The sequence below is a fragment of the Sebastes fasciatus genome, chromosome 23 (assembly GCF_043250625.1).
Source record: "Sebastes fasciatus isolate fSebFas1 chromosome 23, fSebFas1.pri, whole genome shotgun sequence".
Classification (NCBI taxonomy): domain Eukaryota; kingdom Metazoa; phylum Chordata; class Actinopteri; order Perciformes; family Sebastidae; genus Sebastes; species Sebastes fasciatus.
The window spans coordinates 711,750-730,356 of record NC_133817.1 but is presented as its reverse complement, the minus strand read 5'-3'; the positions used below and the strand labels follow the sequence as shown (position 1 = coordinate 730,356).

At 40.2% G+C, this 18,607-nt stretch overlaps 1 protein-coding gene across 2 annotated transcripts in view; it reads right to left on the bottom strand.

Moving 5' to 3' along the window:
* Nucleotides 1–1,491, bottom strand: part of arhgef39 (Rho guanine nucleotide exchange factor (GEF) 39) — a 50,673-nt gene extending 49,182 nt beyond the window's left edge. For both annotated transcript variants that reach the window (XM_074625616.1, XM_074625617.1), the window contains exons 1-2: nt 1,277–1,491; nt 60–154 (exon numbers count right to left, since the gene is read on the bottom strand). In XM_074625616.1, the coding sequence (XP_074481717.1) occupies nt 60–154; nt 1,277–1,426 (245 nt within the window). In that variant the 5' untranslated portion in view covers nt 1,427–1,491. The remainder of the gene's footprint in view (nt 1–59; nt 155–1,276) is intronic.
* Between the last annotated feature and the right edge of the window lie 17,116 nt (nt 1,492–18,607).

Genomic DNA, 18,607 nt, shown 5'->3' with positions numbered 1-18,607 from the left:
AGAGACAAACTAAAGCTATAACCCATAGATATGGTGTAAATTATTCAGAGGATACTTACTGGTTTACTGAATGGATGGCTTTAATTGAACTGAAGATGCTTTCTCTAATGTCCTGCCTCAGGGTTCCTTTGGCCTTCAAGATCTCCACAAAGTACTGTGAGAAACAAGAGAGCAGAGGGAGATACAGATACAGCGGTGTTATTCCTCAGCAGTTGTATTAATAAGCTGGAACTGGGCTGAACTCTGATTGGATATGCCTTTGATGAAATATTCTTTGATAAGGAGGTGCTGACATCTCACTTACTCTCCCAACACAGAGAGCAAACGGAAGACCAACAACACGACATCCACTAACGTAGAGGTCTGTAGTTCTCCGCCCTACAGCCCAGACTGACTGTATATCTGCATGGCTCACATGAAGCACGAGTACAGAGGGATGTTGTTTCACCACAACACTCACAATAAAACGACAGCTGTGCTGGTCTCAAGTCATTTGAAGTGAAAATGGGATTAGCAAATTGAATGTGCATTAGGCCTAAAATGACTCCTAATTGGAGTGAACGGGTGGAGGGTGAGTAATTGTGTAGAAATGAGGCTGCAGTGGTGGGTGAAAAAGTCTGTTCTCTCCACAGGGAGGAGGAGAACCATGAACGCTACCTTGAGTATGTTAATATGTACTGCACACTACCATGTGGAACATACTGTACAGTACTGAAACCCTTTCCCTCGGAGAAGGTTTCACATGACTTTATTCACTGTATAGTTTTATTATGGAAACAATATTTGGGTTGGTGCATCCAAATTATGAAAAAAGACATATTATCTTCCCTGTAGTGGCGTCTATATCCGTCTCTCAGATATCCGTCTCTGAGATGTCTGCCTCATCCCCAACACAATGGAGGTGGATGGAGTTTATTTGTATTAGTTTGTGGTGCTCACAGCATTGAAAAATTACATTTTTAAAATTTAAATGCAGCATCTCTTTCTGAAACAGCGTCCCTGTTAATTAGGGGGAAATAGTGAAGTGAAGTGTGAAAGAGAGGTCTTATAATGTACTTAATGTCTGTTCGGTTCGGTTGATGTTTTCCTTTGCAGTAGAAGTACACAGTAAGTCATATACAGTTGAGTTGAGCCTTTTGTAACCTTTCACACAGGCCAAGCATCCGGCCCGTTCTGAACTCTGCACTAGTACTTCAAAAGGTACAGAACAATCTGAATGTATTTCATCGCTTCATTCCTTCGCGGTCACAGAGAGTCGTGCGTGGCCAGTACTTACGGTGGTGACCAGCTCCAGCTGTTGGCAGTAGCGTTGTTCCGTCTGCACCAACTCTTTGGCTGTCCGGCTGCGTTTCCTCTCCCAGCGGTCCCTCTGCTCCTGGATACTGGTGCCCCCGAGGGGCCCGGACGGACCGGGGGAGAAACTCATGGTCACAGTGACGAGGAGGACTCTGCAGAGACACAAGCAATAAAACTGGGCCAGGTTTACAGACTGATAAAACCAACATTATGCCACATATGAAAGAGTTTATACTTTACAAGCTAGAAGCTTAACACAGCCAGTCATGTGATTTGGTATCTCAGCAGTGTTTTTAAAATAGCTAGCATATTTCTTCACAATAAAAGCATCCCATTGGTTCACCGATAGAAAGGTTTTAATTTGAAGCAGCAGTACTTTCACACAGCTCAAATACAGCAGCAGGAGATCGATCAGTAATCAGTGAGTCTGATGTCTAAAAGCAGGAATGTAGAAGTGAAACTAAACTCCAAACCACAGAGATTCAGTTTTAACTACAACAGCGTTTGGACATCAGTCCGGTGTAGAAAGACATTCTGGTGAGGAACAGTCCAAAAAATTACAATATAATACAGTTTGTGCCAGTAACTCTGAGATATGAACATCTGAACATATGGTTGATAAACAGTCTGTCTTTGTTCCAATTTCCAAATTCTGCCCCCGCTGGACACCGATGGGTGTCTGTTACCCTGCTCTGCAAAAAGCACCGACATAAACCAATGTGTTTGTGATTTCAATCTCCCCTTTCAATAAGAAGATAATGATTGAATCTTTATTTTAAAGTGAAAAAACACAGTAAAGTCTGTTCAACTGATCATCAGAAAACTGTAATACATTATGAATCATTTAAGTTATTAATCTAAACTACTGGCAAGTTACAGCCTCTCTAATGGGAGGATTTGCTAAATGACTGAATACTTTAGGATGTTTGGATCTATAATGTTTTTTTACAATAATCACCAGATAAGTCAGTCGTACACAACGTTGGTCACGATCTACTACTTGCAAAATCAGAATCAGAATCAGAATCAGAATGGTGTTTATTGCCAGGTGTAAGAGGTATACACTAGGAATTTTCTTTGGCATTGTTGGTGCAAGACAAACTGTATAATAACAAAAGAATAGATAAAAATGTTAGAATAAAATAATAAAAATTTACAATTTACAAATTACAAATAAGCTATAATAAATAATGGCGCTCTCTCTCCAACGCTGGTCCGTCCCTTAACCAGCTGTGGTAATCATCAAACCCTCCCCCAGCTGACCTCCAGCCACGGAGAAGCAGTGTCCTCCCTGCATTCCCTCATTAGTGTCATCTCCTTTGTATTAGCGGAGCGAGGAGCGGGCAGAGAGCAGAGCTTTAGCAGCAATTAACCCCTGGACCGTCCCCGAGGAGCCCTGCACTGTAAACAAGAGGGCCTGATCAATGCTAACCAGGGTACACCTCTCCCACTGGGAGACACTCAACTACAGTACCATCCAACAACACACCTCGGCAGGTTATCATCAAGCCTGCAACGAGGTCCCGAGCTGAAACACCACTGCCTCTGTGTGCACCGAAACTCAACCAACCTGTTTAAACATCATTATCACTGGGTTAGATAAGATCACTAAACCTGCCTCAGATCCCATGATAAACTAAGCTTAGTGTGACACATACAGTAGACTCATATACTGCCATCTTGCTGTCAACATTCAGTTTGTATTTAAGCTAACACAACTAGAATACATCTGCAAACGTGGTTTACACTACAAGAAACACCACCACCACCACCAACCACCACAACTCAAATCACAGCCTTGTTATCACTCTCAGAATGATTGATGGGTCCATTTAATATTAATATTCATAAAAGCAGCTTTAATGTCTCAGAGTCAGGAGCTGAACTCCTTAATACCACTCTATAGACTGCACATATGTACATACTGACGGACTGAACACACTATGTTCACCCATTCACTCTGTATCTGATATATCTCTATTCATGTTTTTATAATGTGTATACCTTTACCTCTCCTGTGTTTCACTCTGTTTGATGATGTTGCTGCTTTGACACCTGAATTTCCCTCCAGGGATTCATAAAGGTTCATCTGATCTTATCTTATCTTATCTTAATAAAATAGAAAAGCAACAGGTGAGGTAATATTTGGGCAACTAAAGATCAATTAATCAGTTTTCCTTTCAGAGTATATATATATAGATATATCTATATATAGATATATCTATATATATAGATATATATATTACATCTAGCAGTTCCATTTCACTAAGACATTGAGGTGAGAAGATAAAGGGTTTATCATGTTTATATTTAAGGTTTTCTGTTGTCTGATGTGACTTCCGGTCAATCCCAACACATTAACACTGTGAGACACAAACAGGACGAGCTCACTGACTCAACAGCTTTACCTTACTTTTAGTGAAACTCAGTTAACGTGACCTGTATATTACAGCTGCTGTGAAACATCACCTACATCACCTACATTAACTACATCACCTACATTAACTACATCACCTACATTAACTACATCACCTACATTAACTACATCACCTACATTAACTACATCACCTACATCAACTACATCAACTACATCACCTACATTAACTACATCACCTACATTAACTACATCACCTACATTAACTACATCACCTACATTAACTACATTAACTACATCACCTACATCACCTACATTAACTACATCACCTACATTAACTACATCACCTACATCACCTACATCACCTACATCACCTACATCACCTACATCACCTACATTAACTACATCACCTACATTAACTACATCACCTACATTAACTACATCACCTACATTAACTACATCACCTACATCAGCTACATTAACTACATTAACTACATCACCTACATTAACTACATTAACTACATCACCTACATTAACTAAATCACCTACATTAACTACATCACCTACATCACCTACATTAACTACATCACCTACATTAACTACATCACCTACATCACCTACATTAACTACATCACCTACATTAACTACATCACCTACATTAACTACATCACCTACATCACCTACATCAGCTACATTAACTACATCACCTACATTAACTACATCACCTACATTAACTACATCACCTACATTAACTACATCACCTACATCCCCTACATCAGCTACATTAACTACATCAGCTACATCAGCTCCATGATGTAAGGTTGTAGCAGTAGCTCGTTGGTCTCTGGAGTCAGTGAGGAAATGAAGGAACATGATGGAAACAATGTAACATTTTAACAACAAAGTGACGTCATTATTTACAGTAACACTGTGTGTATCATTGTATCAATATAAAACTGTCTTCACGTGTCTAATATAACGGCATGTTGAAGTAATAAGAAGTCAGAAGCTCACCTCCAGCTCTCTAACGTCTCCTCTTTGAACCGACGCGCCTGTTTTCTGTTCCAGCTTCCTTTTTCCGGGCTGCGATGTTGAAGCGCTCCGCTGATTGGCTGCTTCACAGCTCCACACCAGACAATAACAGGAAATACCTCCCACTTCTTTCTTTTTAACTTATTTATTTATTTAATTTATAACTAAATTTTCCTTTTTTTTCTGACTTTTTATTATTATTATTTTTTATTTTATTCTATTTTTTTTTATTATTTTATTTCAATTTTGAATGCTGATGTAGTTTTCTCTTGTGTACTTATTGTGTTTGTTTCTAAGCTCAATGACTTAAAAATTAGTATATAAACTATTGTAATTACCAACTGTAAGTTGCATGTATGAAAACAACCTCGAATTTTTTTTTTTTAAAAATAAAGTATTAAAAAAAGTACCACCCACTTTTTTTTATTAACTTATTTATTTATTATAATTATTATATTATTATTTATTAAATGTATTATTATTATTACTTTCTTTGTATAATTATAATATATATTTTTTAATTTTATTCTATTTTTTTAATTGTATTTCAATTTTGAATGCTGATGTTTCTCTTGTGTACTTATTGTGTTTGTTTCTAAGCTCAATGACTTAAAAATTGGTTTATAAACTATTGTAATTATGAACTGTAAGTTGCATTTATGAAAACAACCTCGGAAAAAAAAGGGGGAAAAAATAAAGTATGAAAAAAACTAAAAAATTCTTTGTAAAATGTGTACAGATTCTCCGTGCTACAGTCCAGGTTTGATGTGGTAATGTGATTGAACATATAGGAATATGTAACATACAAACACAAAACAGAAATGATGATGATTTTTACAACTAGATTTTTGACATCAAGATCAGGCATTAAAGCAGGATGGTTGAGTAAAGTTTTGTTAATCTCGATCTCTCTGTTTTTCTTTTTCTTTTCGTAACCTTCTGAAACCTTCATTACATTTCACTGTGGATGTGTAAAGTTAAAGATCCAACTGCACGGCAACAAGTGGTGAGAGATGGTGCTCTGGCTGATATGAAGAAAGCGTATAGCTCAGCAGTTTGGTGCTCATTATGAGATAAAAGTGATGCCCTCAGTAATCAGGCCATGACGCAGGAGGCTGTAGCATGAAATCCACAAGGACTGAGGACTTTCAAGCGGGAAAAAAAAAATAGGATGCATTTTTGTGGAGCATATCCGACTGGCTGGAGTTCATGTTGCCTGCAGCTCCACAGAGCAGCGAGAACACTGACATCTAGTGCTGATAGAGGCCAAGTCCTGCTGCAAGACAGGACACAAGTCAGGACGGGTGGGGGGGGCTGGAAAACCAACAACTCAGCAGCATGTAGTACTGGATATACTGGATATACTGGTCCCTCACTGGTTTCTATGGGTCTAATATAACAACCACTCTCACTCAGAGAATCAAACCAGATGATACTCTGCATCCGGCTACCAGTTTGACGGGCGGTTCCTGTCTTTTCAAATTTAAAGAGAGGTTAAGGACCAATCATGGATTTCACTGTATCAATAATATATAATATATAATAAAAACAACGATATGCACATATATACTGTGATTATAGAGTTTGACTTTTCAATTAAAAATATAAATGTTTTCCAGGCCTGTGTTACTCAGGCAAACATTTTTATGTAAAAAACAAACTAGGCTATTAATAACTTGCATATCTAAATGTTATCTAAAATTAATATCTGTGTTCATAGTGCAACTTCTAACTTCTATTGGATTTGATGGTGGGGCTGCTCTTTGGTTTACAATAACTACTGATAATCAGTTTTTATCAGTAATCATATTTTATAATATACAGGAAAGTATATCAAAGCAAAGTAATGCTTTATAAAACTGTATTATTAGCTCCGTATTTATTTTTGCAAACAAGATGAAGTCTCTCTCCCTCTGTGTGTGTTGGAATCAAAGCTTCTCTGTGCGTTGTTGACATAGCCGGGCCGGCTACGTGTGGCTTTTAGTGCATGTGAGCAGCAGTTGCAGCTGCTAACGCCGTCCCAACCAACGGCGCTGTTGTGGAAGCGTAGCGCCTACCCCCCCAGGTTAACACTTCAAGATTCAAGAGTTTTATTTGCCATTTGCACCTAATCCTAAACTCATCGAGTCAGCTTTAAGAAAAAAAGAGTAGAAAAGGCACAAGGTAATTATAGTACAAAATAAGAAGCACATTCAACTCAACACAATAAATAAATAAATTATTAAAACATAAAACACCCTCAGTGTAGTCAATAAATAAACTAAACTACCCTCTGCATAGGCATGATACCCCCAGAATACAAATATATATATATATAGCCATGTCGACAGCCGTGTGGAGGCAATATAAATGATCTGAATTTCGTATTGAGCACCTTTAACTACCTGTAGTAAGAGTTAAGGGAGATTTTACGTCATTATCATGTCAAGTGCATATTTTCTAAAGGTTTATGATAGTGATAGTAAGTATGATGGGTAACGACACAAATACATGATCAATATCACAAGGTGAATTGATTGTTTTGTATATTTACTGTACAATTCCGAGCACTATTTTCTGCAACTTTACACTTCCGTTTACTTTACCCCACTACTCTTCAGAGGGAAATGTTGCACCATTTACTCCACTACATTTATTTGACAGCTTCAGTCACTAGTTCCATGCAAAATTCAGATTATTAATACAGAATATAAATAGCAAATTAATCATGATGTATCATTTTAAATTAAGCAGTCCAGTAGTTAAGGTTAGTAATTAAAGGGATGAGCACAAACGCATCAATAATTGTAATGCTATATAATATATATCATTCTGAGAGGGGTCATTCAGCATAACGAAGAACGTATTAAGTATATGTTTATTCACCATTCAGGAAGACTGAGGTGAGTATGTTAAGTCACTGGGTGATTACACTTCACATGTCACTTAATCACATTCGTTTTGATTCCTTTCCACATGTTATTTTTCTCAGGTGATTTTCCACGTATGAATTTTCCGTGAGGGGACTGAAACTGAAACTGAAGCAGAAGCGATGGCCTCCCCAGCAGCTCTCTGCACGACGTCCTTGTTCTGCAGGTAATGTGTGCAGAGTCTGAAGAGAGCGAGGCAAAACTCTGCAAATTGCTGAACAGATAAAATGCATTTTTAATGAGGGGATTATTAAAATGCATGATATTGGTGAGCCCACTCTTTATTGTTTTCAATTTTATTGTGTTTCCAGTACATTTGGTATTATAATAATTGGCCCCAAAACAGACCAGTGCAAATTAGGCCTCTTTTGCCTCGAGGCTATGGAGGCAAGAACAGTTACAGGAGACCACAGACAAAGGGTCCTTTTTTTACCTGAGGATAGGAAGAAGAAAAAAAAGAGTAAAAGCGTCAATAATCTACACAAGTGGAGGAACTCTCCCAAGGTTCTGGAGCCCTTCGGTGTATTATTCATAGCAGCTATTGCCAGAGGACTCATAATTGACCTCTGCACTTTGTAAAAAAAAAAAAAAAAAACTTCACGAGATGAAAGAATGTGATGTTTTGTAATTCAACTTTTGAGTCCCCCTCTCCCCAATCCAATTGTATTGAATTGCAACTCATGAATTATTCAACACATAGGAGGCAAGGCTACCTCTGCTGGAAGATGTTATATGAAACAAGGTTGCAAGACCAAGAGATATCAAATGAGTTGGCTCTAAGAGGGAGAAAAAAACAAATAAAAGTCATATCAAAATAAATAGGAGCACTGTTGGACAGAAATCTCTTAAGTGAATACAGAGGAAATATTACTGTCAAATAGCACTTTTTTTCCTGCAGGATGCCGGCACTTGATGTGAAAAAAACCCTCTTAAGTGTTTATTGATGTGGAATCCCATTATCTACCTGCTGAAGGGGGGCAAAGGCTTCATTTATGTTTTAATGCTTCAGCGCCGGCTCTTCACTTAACTTCTGAGTTGTAATTAACAATGTTTTTGTCAAATGGTAATCACGGCGTCAAGTGTTGACACTTGAGTCATGCTTCTGGGCTGCTGACAAGTACATAATTGTATCAGTTAGACTTAACAATTATAGTGTGTTTGGGCTTTTTCTGCAATTGTTTGAGAACTCTTCAGAGTAAAAGTCCCTGTTGTCACGAGAAGGCCGAACTCTTAAAACATAAATACATGTTAGTAAATGAAAGTATACCTCTTCTAATTTAACAATTCGTAAATCTGTGGTTGAAAAAAGGGGTGGATAAAGCATTAGCATGGATATTAAAGGGGACATATCATGTGTTTGTACTCATCCATCTGGGTATCTGGAGTCTCTACCAACCTACAAACTGAAAGAAGACGACCCAGTCAGTTTTTAGTGGGTTTTCGTTGCGGTTGTTTGGCTCCTCTTCCTATGTCACATGCACGCTCATTAGAATATACCGCCCACAGCTGGAGAACTACCTTTGTAAGAATCCTAAATGTGTTGTTAACAGCTTCACCTGTGGCCGTTAAGTCAACTAAAGTCAGCGTCCTGTTGCTGGCGCTTGTGCTCGCTCTACATAGACATGAAGGAGCATCACTCAACACAGTGAGGAGACACACGTCAGCTAAAAGCACAATATCACTCTATATTTCAGCTGCTTGGCAGTAATGTTAGCTGACCAGACCAAGGTCTCTCCATGAATCAATGCTGATCCTAGTGTTGGCTTTTCCCGCCTCAGCCTCCCGACCGCGGCCGGAGGGAACGGGGGAGACGATAACGTTTCTCTCTGCGGAGCCCCGTCACTTCACAAGACACGGGAAACCTCTGTTGGTCTGGAGGAGCTGCAGCAGTTATTTCTGCACAAACGTCCACTGAACATTCACTAGATATTCTCAGAGCTAAACTAACTCTTCTGCAGTGTGGAGTGAGCAGCATGCACGTGAGAGGTGGAGAGAGAGAGAGAGAGAAGGAGCGCGGTGTGTGAGTGGAGAGGAGGCAGAGGAGCAGAGTACAGCAGAGACTCCGGTCCTGGAGACCAAAGCTACGGTCTCCCCCGCGTCCTCCGACCGCGGCCAACACTGTTTAACAGCTTCACTAGATACAACCAAGAGGTTTTGGTGCTTCACTGTAGTTTGTGTTGGAGTCTGAGTCTGAACAGCGGAGACACACGCGAATGCGCATGAAGAATATACCTGGAAGAAGTTACAAACAGTCCCTTTAAATCATGTAAACATGTTCTAGTTGAAACCCCAAAATACAAGTATGAACCTGGAAATTAGCACCCTTTAAATTCCAATATTTTGCATGAACAAAAATCACAAATAAAGAGAACAAATATAAGTAATGTTTTTTTTTTGGAGTTCTTCAAAAGCAATTAGCAGTAATTGCCTATTGTCTACCTCTGGTAGCCTTGGTTAAAACTCTCAATCAGCCTTTGGAACCTTGCACTCCGCATCCCGCTGCTGCTTTGTGTTGAGCTCATTAAAGTGAAATGACCATTTGGCTTTGGAAGGGAAAAAAATAATCACACGGAAACAAACAGCTGTAGAAAACTGAGTGACACTCGAGTGGTGGAGGACCATCAAAACAGACATGTGTTCGCAAAACCCAGCGGTTTTCATGGATAATGATAAACTGTCATGCCAATTACTGAAAGCACTGGATGGCAGCGCTTTTTTATGTGTGTGTCAATGAGGTCTGCTCCTAATTGACGGTCAGGGACACTAAACTCACTCAAAAGCTGTCGCTCAAGCATCAAACTGTAAAACGGGGCCTGTATTGAATTGTCGGACGGACGAGGTCTGGGCGCTGGAGACAGACTCCAGGATGTTACAGTAGACTATCGAAGGCCTTGTTCTTACTCTGTTCCTTTAAATCTGCATCCAATAACCACACCAAGGTGCTCATACGTCATCCAACACACGACGTAGATACACAACTCAAGAGATACTGATAGACCTCATGTTAGCTACAACCTCTACTGTCATATACATGTATAGCATTGGAATAAGACAAAGAGTGGGTCATATATCATCAGGTTATAAAACAGATAAATATATTCAGAGACTTCATGCACTCACACATCGTATATTATTTGTGCTTATTCATTTGCTGACTGATTGTCACGCAGATCTGCTGCTTTCAGATTCACACATTAAATCTATTTGTTCAGATATTTTCTACACATTCAGATATATCAGAAATACTTTTGTTTCCATACTTCCAGATGTCGATGAGAAGTTGCACCAAAGACTTCTCACATGGTTTCATGTCAGCAGCTGTTTGAGACCCGAAGCGGCGAAACTCTCCAACAAAAAACAAGAATCAAAGTTTAGAGAAAACTCAAAGTTGTTTTTTAGCAGAAGAAAAGAAAGAGAATCACACCCACACCCTCGCCTTCAGGCCCTTTCTATTTCAGTTTACATTAATCAGTTAATCAAATTACCACAAACTAATCACCACACAGTGAACCTGGGGTTAGAGGAACGATAACTGCCGTAACCATGGTAACCGTGCACATCATTCATCAGAACGCTGAAAAAGTCGTCCAAATTAAAAAAATTGAGAGGATCATCTCACAACAATAATATCAATGTGACAAAAACTAATCTAGATTTGTGTCTCCAGACTGAAACTGAATGAGACGCTGGAGGTTCAGACGGCTGACGTGGACCTCGATGAAGACTCGACATCAACATACTGAGGATGAACAAACCAGAGGAGCACAGCACCTTATTTTTAGTTTAGCTTTTATCTCATTATAATAGTTTTACTCTCCAGAGGGACGCTTTACTTTCAAAGACAGTCCTTTTTCTTTTTGCAAAGGGAGCCTGAGTTTGCTGTTATTGCTTATTTCCTCCCTAACACATTATTATTAGTACTGCTCCTGATGTTTCTACTGTAGTTTCATGATTCAGCTCCAATCAAACCAACAACAGACAGAAACATTATTTCACATTTGATTCTTCAGAATAACAACTTCTTTTGTTTTGCTTTACAATAAAGGTATCAGAAGATTTACCCATCAGCCCCACAGACGACGTCTGAGAGCCTCTGGTCAGCTGACCAGCTGCTTCATTGAGAATAAAGGCAGCAATAACACTGAGTTATAACAGATGACACAACATTTGAATTAAACAGAAATGTGATAATAAAAGCATGCATACCTTATAAGATTGTTTTCTGGAAACAACATAAATGGCACCTCATTAATTAACCATTAACAAGGTCTATCTATCTATGTCATGTTTATAAATGTTTTAAAAATCATTTCATAATCATTAACAACTACTTAATATATAAATCAATCAATCAAATTTTATTTATATAGACCCTTTCAAATGCAGTTCAAAATGGATTTAGAGACTAATGCACCAAAACAACCAAGATAACTAAGAGATGGGTCTTTAAGATAATAAAAGATAAATAAAATACAAGGAAATAAAAATAACAATAAAAATAAAAATGATGAAACCACAAAATGAAATTTATGTTATTAAAATAATAACATTTTAATAAAATGAAATAGAATAAAAGAGATAATAATGATCAGCAATAAAAGGTTGATTGAATAAAATAGAGTAAAATAAACACTATAATGATGATGATAAATAAAATAAGTAATAACAATAAAAAACATAAAATTATAAAATTATAAAACACTACATAAAAGCCAGACTAAATAGACGGGTTTTTAGTTTACGTTTAAAAATATCAGTATTATATATATATATAAAGGTTATAATGTGTACAACAACAAACTGATAAAATAACATAAATTATAGCATTACTAATAAGTAAAGTAGTAAACATTAATAATTATAATTCCATGGTTTGTTAACAGTAAAATAACTCTATTTTATTTAACTTGATTTTAAATGATGGTCATTATTAAGTGTTACCAGCAGGATTATTAGGAGACCCGGTTGCTTCAGGGTTAGTGTTGTTTGCTCTTTAACGTATATAGTGAAGCGTGTTTCATTACAGCGTTTTACAGACTGACACCTCTGGAGTCGTGTCCTATAGCAGCGTCGGTTCCAGCGGGCCACAGCGACGGGCCGCTACACGGCTTTTATTGAAAGGCCGATATGAGCCGGGTGATAAATGGCTCCGGCGCTGGTTTAGATGGCCTGGCTGGCGGCTCGGTTTGGAAGAAGAGCTGCATACAAAGTTCAATCCCATCTGTCTCCAGCAGAGTTAAGAGTCAATGCCGGTGCCACAAACACTCTTCCATGACATTTGCAGTCGGCTCTGAGACACAAATCATCCTGTGGGGAGTCTTATAATTAGGAGTGTTTTGCATGATTTAATCGATCAACAGAGGGAGAACTATCCACAAGGTATTAATTACTGGTCTCCACAATTTTCTGTTGCCATAACCACAATTCACTCAAGTGGGACACATTTACACTCGCAGTCTCTCCCTCCACAATGAAACATGAATGAGCATCCAGGGTGGTCCTGACTTCTAACTATGCCCTGAGCCAATGCCATAGGCGAGGCGTTCCTCTGGCTCCTTTCTGTACAACATCCCTCCAGCCAAGAAGCCAAGCCTTTTCAAGTGTGTTACACAAAGTGGAAATGTTGAATATGAGGAGGAAGGAGGACTGCACAAACACAGATACATGAATCAAAGGCCTGTCGGCATCAGGGGAGGGGAATACACACACCTTAATCAAGACAAGCTTGTATATTTTATTTATCGGCTATTTATTATTGAGCATATATCACGTTAAATAATGCACCAACTTTCTTCTTTCTTACCCGTAAGTTAGGTCTCAGTGCACAATACCTACAGGGTACGTTTCCTCCAAAGTAGCACTGTTAACATTACATCTCAACTTTCTTTCTCTTCCCTCGGGGGGGATTTTTTTGATTCATAATTCAATCATTAATTCCTCCAAGGTGACGGAGGACTTCCGCCAGTCTGGGTTTTTGCTTTGATAATGTAATTAGCCATTAAACAGACACGGAGACATTTTAAAGGTGACGTGATCCGTCTATGTCAAACTTCATCACATCCACCCCTTAAGGCTCACAATCAAACGGGGATATGTCCAAGTCAAATTGTTCAGATTACCAGCGTAATCACAAGCGGCGGCGGTGGCGACGCTGTCAATCAGCGGGCTGTAGTAACGGGTGTCATCAGGTGGACGCGGCGGTCCTGAGTTGCTCTCGGAGCACGTGAGGAGTGAATAAACACGGTGGCCGGCCAAGCAGGCTGCCAGAGACGCTTTAATTAAAACTGTGACATTGTATCATAAAAACCAGAAACCTAATCGTGATGGAATAAGTATAATGTAATTATCAGCCAGGTTATAAATAGCTTTAATTTCATGCTTTGCGGAAAATGAAATGGAAATGGCGTGGAGGGGAGGTGCATGAATGTGTGTGTGTGTGTGTGTGTGTGTGTGAGAGAGAGGGGGTAGTTTACCGAGCTTGTCGCCACCCTCTGCCAGCGCCAAGAGACAGGAGCCAAATCCAATTTCTCCTCTCAGGTCACACGTCTGTCCACTCAGCCATCCTTCAAACTTCTCTTGATCTGTCACCCTCCTCCTCCTCCTCCTCCTCCTCCTCCTCATCATCATCGTCCCCGCTGCAACATTATCCAATGTGACTCGGAGGGAATCCGGGACGGACAGAGAGCCACCTGGCAGGACCGAAGTGTCCTGACGGTTTGTCACCTTCCCGTCCAGATGCTTGATTAATCCCAACTACACACTCACATTCTAATTCACTGAATGACCTGAAGGGATACAGCGAGAGAGGAGACTCTGCTGAGTGATGAGGAGGCTTCGGACTCATCCTTTCACTAATGCTAACGTGTTTGGAGCCTACTATATGAGCTTAACATTAAAATACAACTACGTTATAACATATTGCATGATAGTATTCAACTATAACTCAACTCATTGCAGCTTCAATCTGCTAAAGTCTTAGTAATTACCCTGAAATATATGTTAGCTTCGTAGCATGGAACGCTAACACTACACTTAATCCCATTCCCCTGAATGACATCATGACATCATGAAGTCCTCTCACCGTGTTCACTACTCATGGGTTCAATCTGATTGAACATTATCCCGTCAAATCCAGGCTCTCATTCATAAAATATGAATTGTTGATATCCTTATGTGTGCACGGAGAAGTCATACGCAGCAAAGGAAGGCTGCTGCTTCAGCCTGATCTCACTGGAAGTCGTATAAATAGACATTTAAGGACATTCATGATAGCACATTTTAGGCTTTTCACATGTCATTTAATGCCACGTCGTTACTGAGAAACACTCGCAGTTAGTTAGGTTTAGGAAAAACATCATGTCTGGGCTTTAAATACGCATGTGAACGAAGAAAAATATGTACAGAAACAACATAAGCACAGAAAAAAAACGTCACAAATGTCACTAACGTCACCTCAAAATAACTCAAAAACACTTTGGATCTCAAACACGGGTCTCCTAGTCGAAAGTCCCGTGTCTGTAAGCATCTAGTCGTTCTCACTTCTCTTTCTACGTCACCGGCTCTGAGCGTGGAACATTCACACGGATGCGTTTACATTGCAGTCAGTAGAGACCACCAGTATCGGGTATCGGGTCCGATACTGTGCTCATGTACTCGTACTTGCAAAACGGCTCCGATACAACGGCACCGATACCACTTTACGGCAGCGTGACGTTAACACAGCCTGGCATGTGTCGCTCACACCCTCCAGCTGGCTGTTAACGAGGGTCTTTAGGCTCAGAGAGGTACTCGTATCGGTACTCGGTATCGGAGAGTACCCAGATGTAAGTACTCGGTCTGAAAAACAATGGTATCGGTGCATCCCTAATGGTTTAGTATCTCATACAACCCCACTTCAAAACACCCGAACTATTCCTTTAACTGCAATATAAACCCGTCCGCGGCAACAGGAAACACTCAGAGAAAGAGCGCCGGCGGTGTGATGACGTAGTTTAAAGAGCGAAAAGACAAGCAGGGTGGACAGGAGGCGAGGTGGACGGGTCCAACAGACACAGGGCTTTCATCCAGGAGGCTGCTCTTTGTGTCCCGTGTGTTAACTTTCACTTTCACGTTACAATCAGCTGTTCGTTCGTGTCCCGTGTTCACAAAGTTCCGTTTCATTTTTTTCTTTACAAAGTAATACTTCCTACTTCCTAAACCTAACTAGAGTGGTTTTGATGCCTAAACCTAAAGTGACGCTAGGTGGCGTGACGAAGCGTCAGTATGTGACGAGTGCGTGTTGGTCAGAGAAATGAGCGGCTCAACAACCAGCAGCAGCAGAAGAGGCTGAGATGAAAGCAGCACAAACAGCATTGCTGATTTGCTGATGGGAAGGTAGAATTTATGAAGACGGTTCACAGGTGTGAGAGGTAAAAACCCCACCGCCTCAGAGCCTAATGATCTGAGGGGGCCTTGAAGTCGTCCTCGGGGAGCCCCAATAAAGGCGAGCGAGGAGAGAGGACCACACCAAGAAAAGACACGGTGGTCACACTGAGCCAAGAAGACTTTTCCTCTCAATAATGCAGGAGCTGATGAGGTTTGATCATTGGAGAGGAAGAACGGTCTGAGCCTGCAGACACGCTCGGCGTCATGAGTTTGATAGTGTCTTCTCTCGCTCTCCTCCGGTTGCCATGATCACCACATATATAGTTTGATTAGCAGAATGATTGCAGTGATTAAACTCGTACAAATCATTCAAGTGCTTTGCTTAATGTCTAATTTGACTCATCGCATCCAAGTTTTGTTTATGAAAATGTGGGAAACTATTCAGAGCGTGTCAACGTGTAATTAAAAAGCCAAAAGCTAGGTCAGAGCCATTCATTCAACGGCTGCCTTTAAGAAAAGGTATTTGAAAGACCGCTCGGTTAAAGTGAAGGTCTGAGCATCGGTATCAGCGTTTAATAGAAAAGCTTCCAGTGAAAAGCAGAGAGCAGAGAAGGCTATGCTTAGGGAGTGATAAACAGTGCCGGGGAATAATACTGGGCCTTTTCAACCTTCCACTATTAAAGAGCCAATGAAAGGTGAGTCTTAATTATACCTGCAGTAATGGCCTACATACAGCGAGCGCTGAATGAGCTCGGACCACACATAATGGTGAAGGACAAAGTCATTTTTTTAGCACGGTGTAATCATAAAACTCCCAGCGTCCATTAAAATGAAGCAGCTTATTATGTCCCAATTGCCAAAAGCTTGCTGATGATGAGAACGTCTTTAAAGAATATGACTATTCCCTGTTTGTGTTTATTTCAGCACCAACCCTTAAGTCTTATTTATACTTTCATTTTTGCCAGCCTGCAATTTGCGTTTTATTGTTGTCGTGGTAATTTCCCCTGAAGTGACATTCTGATAGGAGCAGAACAGATGGAAATCCAGGATTGTCCCGGCAAAATTCATCATGAAAAATGCATCAGACACCTGTGTAATTTGCCTAATCATCTTTTCCTAATAAGCTCCCCCCATTAATTATGCACGACTTCCACAATGCAATCAAGATAAAAGTAAATCTGATGACTTAATACCCTTCAAAATAATTACCCCCTCCCCCCCTCAGCCCACACCCGTCTCTGGGACAGCTTTTCTTTTGATATGCCCCCCCCCCTCCTCCGGTTTAATTGGGATTAGAGAACAGAAAACACCAAACGGGCCTCTCGTCTGCTTCACTGCAGATTAACTAAAACTGACTTGTGACCCCGGTTTAGTCCCACAAACATGCCCTTGCATTTCTGCATTGTGCTCTTTATTCATTAATATTAATTATTCATATGTTTTTTAAAGTGCACATTAAACTATGTGCCATCTTATTCCCTTTTTGCGTGGTAAGTATCCGATGTAATGACATGCTGTCGGTATTTTTAGTGATTCTAAATTTGCTTCTTGTGCCTCAAATGAACAGAAGAAAACCCCAGTAATTCCATATATGTGGGGGGATAGTAATGTTTTGTAGTCGCCTAGTTGGATGATTTGTTTTGTGTAATCTCAGTTCAACTTCAGGTGTTGTTATCACAGGGAACACGTCCTGTAGTGGCCATTTCCACAGTAGTCATGTCGAAATCACCAGGCAGCAGGACGTGTGAATAATAATAATTTTCTGCGGCTGGGAGACGTGAAATTCTTCGTAACTGCAGGTCAATGGGACTCTGTTTACTGATTGGCTACTGCTCCTCTCTGGCTCCACTAAAAGTTCAACTTCCCCCAACTTTACATTTTTGCCGCCCTTTTCCCTGCAGAATCCAAACGGCCGCAGCTCGTTGAGCTCGGAGCTCTGAGACGCAGCTCGCCGCAGGCTGCACTTCCACGCTGCTCTGCTGTGTTTCAGCATAAAGATTCTGTTTGTATCTTTGGAAGAGAAGGACTCATTAACACCTTTCTTATATTGGGCTAGAATATGGGTTCCAGTTTGTTTGAATACCTCTTGGTGACGCCGTAAATCCAGCGGCAATATCAGACGCTCGGAGCAACTGCTTTTATCGTATAAAGAAGGATAAAACCCGCTCAGGGCCGCTGGTAGGGGAGGATGAACGGGTCAAACAAGCACAGGACTTTCACCCAGTTTGTGTTCCGTTACGGAACTTATTTAAACCCAAACGATCTTTTCCTATAAACCTAACCAAGAGTTTTAGATTCACAACGTTAACCACGTATTGGAACGTAGTAGGTTGACGCGCTTGTTAGAAAGTGACGCGTTTCTTTTTGCCTGCACAGCAACAGGCATGTTGGAGAACTGACACATTAAGAAACAGTTCACACGGCTCCATGAACATGTGAACATGTGAACATGTGAATCACTTAAGTCTTCTTGTAATACGTCTTAAATGTGATTACGGAGCTATAACAGTGATTCCAGGTCTGCCTGCTGTCCAGCGGGCTGAGGGTTACCAGGACCAGTGTGTCCACGTCAGTGCATCTCCTGCTTCTCACGCCACCTTCATTTGCTAATCCTCCACCATAATTACAGCAG